Source organism: Rhincodon typus, chromosome 6, assembly GCF_021869965.1.
Source record: "Rhincodon typus isolate 14 chromosome 6, sRhiTyp1.1, whole genome shotgun sequence".
Classification (NCBI taxonomy): domain Eukaryota; kingdom Metazoa; phylum Chordata; class Chondrichthyes; order Orectolobiformes; family Rhincodontidae; genus Rhincodon; species Rhincodon typus.
In genome coordinates this window covers 5,661,080-5,667,925 of record NC_063337.1, presented here as the reverse complement: position 1 = coordinate 5,667,925, position 6,846 = coordinate 5,661,080, and the positions used below count along the sequence as shown (strand labels likewise).

Below are 6,846 nucleotides of genomic sequence, written 5' to 3'. Positions count from 1 at the left end.
ATCCCGCCCCCTTGACCTGTCTGTCCTCCCTGGACAGACCTATCCCCTCCCTAACTCCCCACCTACACTCACTTTTACTGGCTCCACCCCCGCCTCTTTGACCTGTCTGTCTCCTCTCCACCTATCTTCTCCTTTTTATCCATCTTCTATCTGCCTCCCGCTCTCTCCCTATTTATTTCAGAATCCCTTTGCCCTCCCCCATTTCTGAAGAAGGGTTTAGACCCGAAACATCAGCTTTCCTGCTCCTCTGCTGCTGCTTGGCCTGCTGTGTTCATCCAGCTCTATGCCTTGTTATCTCTCATAGTAGAATGTGTGTTAATTACATCACAATTTGAAAAACAATAAAAATACAATCTTATCTATTGTAACAGTATCCCTTGATAGTATTCAAACACTAGAAATAATTCCTTTCTCTCAGACATTTAGTAGAATTTGACTCTACTTTTTTTCCAATTCCTTCAGTATTCACGCATCTAAGCTTAGACTTTCTCAGCTTCAAATAACTTTTAGTCTTCTAACCAAACATTTCTGGCCTGGAACTTTGGAAGTAAAACCTTTGCACTGAGGTAACTAATTTCCTAACATGCCTGAACTGGCTTCTTTCTCCTGGGGAAACTGTGTTTCATACATCCAACTTCAACTGGCTCTTGTGTAAATTGAAAACAAAAACTTTCCAAGCTATGAATTTTTCGCCAAGACCAAAAAAAAACCTCAATTTTACCCCATATAACTGAAATAAAACTAGTGCATTTCAATGTTTACTTGGTCTGTTTGTCAAGCTCTCTGAATGCAAACAAATTTCCATTACTGCTTCTGGAAGTGTCTTTCTCGTATTGGTTTTTTAAAAAGAAAATCGTGGGTCCAGAAAGCCTAATGAGGTAATCAAGCTCCCCTCCTACACAAACCAAAATGCATGTGCCACTAGTTCAAAATTCAGATTCTAAAATAAATGATTCTGAAATTATTGAAGAATTAATATATGAAAATACAATATGAATAGGGCAAGTGATGGCCTAGTGGAATTATTGTTAAACTATTAATCCAGAGACCTAGGTAATGTTCTGGGGACCTGAATTTGAATCCTGCCATGGGAGATTTTGGAATTTGAGTTCAATTTAAAAACATGGAATATAAAACAAAATTTGTGGGATCTGGGTGTTGCTGGCTGGCCGGCATTTATTGTCTGTCCCGAGTTGCCCTTTGAGGGTGGTATTGAGCTGCTTTCTCAAATCACTGCAGTCCACCTGCTGTGGGTTGACTCTCAATGCCCTTAGAGAGGGAATTCCAGGATATTGAGCTAGTGACAGTGAAGAAACGGAGATACATTTCCAAGTCAGGGTGGCGAGTGGCTTGGAGGGGAACTGGAAGGTAGGTGGTGTTCCCATATATCTGTTGCCTGTTGCCCTTTGTCCTTCTAGATGAAAGTGGTTGTGGGTTTGGAAGGTGCTGCTTAAGAACTTTGAATTCCTGCAGCGCATATTGTAGATGAGAGCTGAGATTCTAATGATGACTATGCTGATAGTTGAAAAGACCCCTCTGGTTCACTAATGTCTTCAGGGAAGCTAACTGCTATACATACTTGGTATGGCCTACATATGACTCCAGAGCCACAGTCATGTGGTTGACTCTGCTTAATTTCCCAGAGAATAATTTAAAAATCAACTACATGACTGCCCTCAAGGGCAACTAGGGACAAACAATAAAAGCTGGCTAGCCAGCAATGTCCAGATCTGAGTGAATTTAAAAAAAAAAAAAAAAAAAATTGCAGCTTGCAAATCACTTCTGGCAAGTCATTGATACGTGTTGACAAACTGAGGCTGTAGTACAGGTTCTAAGGAACACTTTTTATCAGATCCTGCCACTTAGATCACTCCTTTTATGCCTACACAGGCTGCTACCTTTCAACAAATTCTCGCCCATATGATTTTGACTGCAGTTCCTGGGAGCACGTGGCCTATGTTATGTTGTGAAAGAGAAGTCCTTGCTTTTTCAAGCATAATATGCAGAGTGCTTAATGATCTTGGCCTGCAGGAGCCTGACAAAGAGAATTTACTTGCACACTCATTTTTGCACTTACTTCGTCATGGATTCCACCACATTGTGAAATACATGGAATAGACTTCTGATTTAATGACCGAGACAGAAACTTCTCGACATTGTTTAATTCAGCTTTTAATGTTGTTATAATACTACCTAGTTTGATGCCTCGTCTGTACAGAATTTGCTTCCTTCAGTTAGGCAGCAGCGTTGTCAGGGATTGTGGTGTTTTGGGTGGATAGCTAGTGAAGGGGGGCATTAATGACTCCATATCTACCTGGTTCTGTTCCTGATTCAGTGCGTATGTGTGGGAAGTGTATTGCTGATCTTTCAGGATTTCGTTTATGTTGAGACTAACTGATGAGTTAGAAATGGAGGATTTGGATTTGGTATAATGGTATCTCTTAATAGTATTGATATAAAGTTGTCTTCCTTTACCATTGATATATTCCAATAGCACAAAAGAACAGTTGAGCCTAGGACAGGTCAGCCATGATCTTACAGAATAGTGGAGCAGACTTGGGCGAAATGGCTTAATCCTGCTCCTATTTCTTATGGTCTTGAGTTGTTTCTTTTAACCTGTGTGCTTTAAGATTAAAATTATGTGCAAGATCAGTTACAAAGAACAGTTAGAATTTTATCACTTCAGCTTAAATGGTATTCTGCTGATGCAATAGACATTGTGATTTTCTTATGTGCTGTTTCAGAATTTAGTCTACATGCCAGACAGTGAATTGCATGACACAATAGAAACACATTTGGATGATTGCACCACCTTAAGGAAATGCATGACCTTCAGTTTTACAGTGAAATTCTCCGCTCTCTTCCATCCCAAAACAAACATTACCAGCAAATTTAGCCTTTGAGTGATCAATTTGTTTTCACTAGGCCACTGTCGGCAATTGTAAAAACTTTCCTTCAGCCCTGACTGAGGTTCAATTAATTTGGCGCAGGTCTGAGACTTTTAAACAGTGTTGCTGAAGACCATGAACCTGGTTGATTAACCAATGTTGTGTATCTATACTGGTCTCCAGAACAATTAAAATATGGCTTGGGTGGATGCTGCCCTCTTGACAGGATTGCACTAAACAAATAGAAGCAAGTCATAAATTGCTCTTGCTTTAATGGAACTCTGAAAGATTAATCTGTTGGGGGCTGGAATAGTTGTTCTGAACCAAAAATAATACTCAGATTTTCACTTCAATGTGTCCAAAGAGTACTGCAAGTTGAAATGTGCTATACATTTACTGTGGTTTGGGTGTTGTTTTCCTTCTGAATTCTTGCTCACAATTGCCACTTAGTCTATCGAGTGAGTAGTACTTTTTGTGGCAGTGTTTGAAAATGTTCCCCTTGTTTTGGACTTGTTTGAAGCTTTCTTCTCCATTTCTGTCTTTCTGTGACATGTTGTATTCACTGGTCTTAACGTGGTGGGCTGTTACACTATGGATTGAGGTTGGGAACACGTCACAACCAAGGCTAATCTGGCTGTCATCCAATGTTACTTGGCTAAGGGACTTGGTATAATTACAACAGGCCAAATGACCTCTTGTGCTGTGTCGTCCTTTGGATACCATAATCATTCTTGTCTTTTCAGTATTGTCACTTGGAGCGTGGCAGTCATACACACGTTCAAATTGGGAGCAGGCATGGGCCATGTGGTCCCTTAGGTCATGGCCGATCTGATTGTGTGGCCGCGACTTGCCTGCTTACCCCGTATTCTTAGATTTTTCATTGGCAAATGAATCGATCTGGCTCCACCTTAAAAATATGCAAAGACTGTCTTCCTCAACTCGCTGCCACAGTGTCTCTATTCCTGCAACACCCCTCACAAACAAATGTCCTTATTATTCCAAATAAATATATCAGCTTCATGTAGACAGATTTGACTATCATTCAGAGATTTCAATTTTCACATGATTTGAAACTGAATCTATGTTGGTTTAATATACTGTTAATAATGCAGTTGAAATAACGTTGAAATGGAATGGAGTGTGGTCTTGGGGCCGTTCATGTGGATTAGTTGGTAATGATGGCAACTGTGACATTTTCAAAATGATCTTTGTAAAAATTGTAGATGCTATGAAATTTGAGCCCTAGTTTTTTTATACTCAATTGAATGTAAGAAAGCAACTTGTGCCCCAGTGGAACAGAATTGGTGTATTCCAAACTGAAATAAAATCCTCTTATCTAATTTTTAAAGTGAATCTTGGCACGTATATGTATCGGACATGACAGCCATATAATATAACTCATGGCGATGAAGCTACTCAAAGTCCTGTTTCAATGGTGCTAATAAAATTTTACCCAATAAACTGCGTGGGATAGGTTTTTGGTCAAATGGCATTGTCCTAGAACAATGTTTAAATTGCGTTCATAATTGCCTAGGTTTTCTCAAAATGGATGCTAATTGTGATTGCCCATTTGTTCCTTCCTTCCTCCCTTTCCTCCTTTTTTGTTCTCAAAATAGTTCGATCTTTGGAATTATTGTGACAGGAGGATGATTTGTGGTGTTCCCATTTTTCAGTTCTGTTGTGAATTAATTGCATCATCTGCATACTAACATGAAAGTAGCTGCAGGGCTCACTAGTACAAGTGAAGCTATACTGCCATTGCTTTGAACTATTATTGAAAGGGATGGATGCCCAAAGGGGAGGATTTTTACATTATTGTGATAAATGTATGTTGTAAATGGATAAAATGAATTTTGTTCTTTTTGTGTTATAGGCTTCATACCGCTCAACGCGTAATAAAACAGACTCAGGTAACCGTTCAGAAAGTAGGCAAGGAGATAGAGGAGAAATTGAGACTAACTGCATCAACAGCAAAGTTGGTAAGACCAGTATTGTGTGCATCTTAAATATCTATTTTTGAACTAGTAGAGATGTGAGCACTTTCGACAGCGTTAATTGAGCCAAACACCAGGAGATATAATATCCTCTCCTGATGGCTTAGAGGGCACAACATGTGGTGCAATGTTGAGATATGCCAGCCACAAAAATTCCAAACTCCATCATTTGTCTGTGCTTAGTTTGTTACGGCCACTAATATGGAAGGATATGGGCAAAGGGTACACGGGGTTTGATTTCGTTTGGTGTCATGTTTGGCACAATATTGTGGGCTGAAGAGTCCATTCCTGGGCTGATGTTCTATGTTCGAATACTGTTTCCTGTCACCCTCTGCTTTGAAGATGCCGAACTTGACAGGGTAGTATCATATGGAGATCAGATCCTATGTTTAAGAGGAAAAATGTATACGTTTTTCTGAGAAGACAAAGATCTTGTGGCATTGTTGAAAGTTCGTGCATGGTTTGTGGCATTTATGGAGATAAATGAAGCTATCCAGAGATCCTTGAGTATGTTCACTGGCTGCTTCATCTTTAGGTCAAGTATATCTGAATACTGATGCCATGTAATCCCAGAAATATCTCTTTTAGGGACTGTAATGCACTTGCAGGACTGGGTTTTGCCTTGCAGGTGGATTACGTTTTGAGTTAGTCCAGCAGTTAGAGGGAGAATAATTATGACTTACTAAATGAAAAGAGCACAGCAGTAAAGAAAGGCAACATGATTACCTTTTTGAGTGTAGACTTAGCAACTTAACTGAAACTGAGAAGAGCAGCTGTCCTGGTTCAAAGGACAAATGGATTGTATCCTTTGCCAGAATTAATAGGCTGCCAAACAGTGTCTGGACAAAGGACAATATTTGTGGACAACGCAAAATACATTACATTGTACCACCACACATGCTTGGTAGCGGTAAGCAAAGTGTTATATATATGTTCCTTGGACTAGGGGAACGGTTATCATTTGATGTTGAGGTTATTGATCTATTCCTCAGCTTCAGCTGACACCGATTGAGAGGTTTCCAGGGGATGGATCTTTGAGATCAGGAGTTAAGTGTATGGGTGATGGTTTGACCTTGATGGCCACAGTTGCAGTCTGAGCTTTCCCCACATTACATTTGTGGAGCAAAGGCCTAATGTTCACTGTTCCATCCTTGAGTCGTCATTGAGCATTGTACAGATTTTTCAGTGGAAGGTTGAAACTTTAGGCTACGCGGCTGTAGGCATCTGGCTGTAGGCAATTTGTAGAGTGTGGTATGTGTTCTGGCAGAAACTACCTGATCTGAGATGGTTGTGTACGCTATTTGAGATATTGTCAGTGGAAGTGCTTCATTAACTATCATTGGTGAAACAGCTGAAGTTGGGTTATTACACTGAACCCTGACCAAAGGCAGAAAAACATTGTGTGTAACCTCCCTTGAACAGAACAATGAAGTAATGGCTTCAAGTCCATCATTGCCTTAACAAAATTTAATCATCTTGTATTAGAAAATCAAAAAATAGAGATGACTTGGACATATTCAGAGGATAGGCCAGGATTCCCATCAAGGTAGACTGAGGACTTGCCAGAGGTTTAGATTAGGAGGTCCACACACTACTTACACGCATTGTTCCCAAGGCATAAAAGAGGTAGTAAGTTCCAATAGTAGTTTGTGAAATACTGCTAAGGTTTTGCTTGAGCTATAATCAAGTTTACTCACTATAATCAACATAAGTTAACTTTTGAATCATTGATTAAGGTTTTTGATAAATCTGATATAGATGATCTTAAAAAAAGCATAGCTCATTGGCATGGGTGGTTAAAGAGTATTGCGTTTTCTTCTGACAGCTGTTATCCTAAATTGGCTTAAATCTTCGGAAGCAAATTATAATATCTGCAGGAAACCAGTGTTTCATCTCTTGATTAAATTCAGACACTTCTGGTGTTTTTCATGTTATGGTAATGAATAGGATCCTTCCTTTTAATA

General features: G+C 39.6%; 1 protein-coding gene across 1 annotated transcript in view; it reads left to right on the top strand.

The window, feature by feature from the left end:
* uvrag (UV radiation resistance associated gene) overlaps positions 1–6,846 on the top strand; it is a 242,413-nt gene that overhangs the window by 43,367 nt on the left and 192,200 nt on the right. The window contains exon 4 of the mRNA XM_048598464.1: positions 4,762–4,867. Coding sequence (XP_048454421.1) covers positions 4,762–4,867 — 106 coding nt within the window. The remainder of the gene's footprint in view (positions 1–4,761; positions 4,868–6,846) is intronic.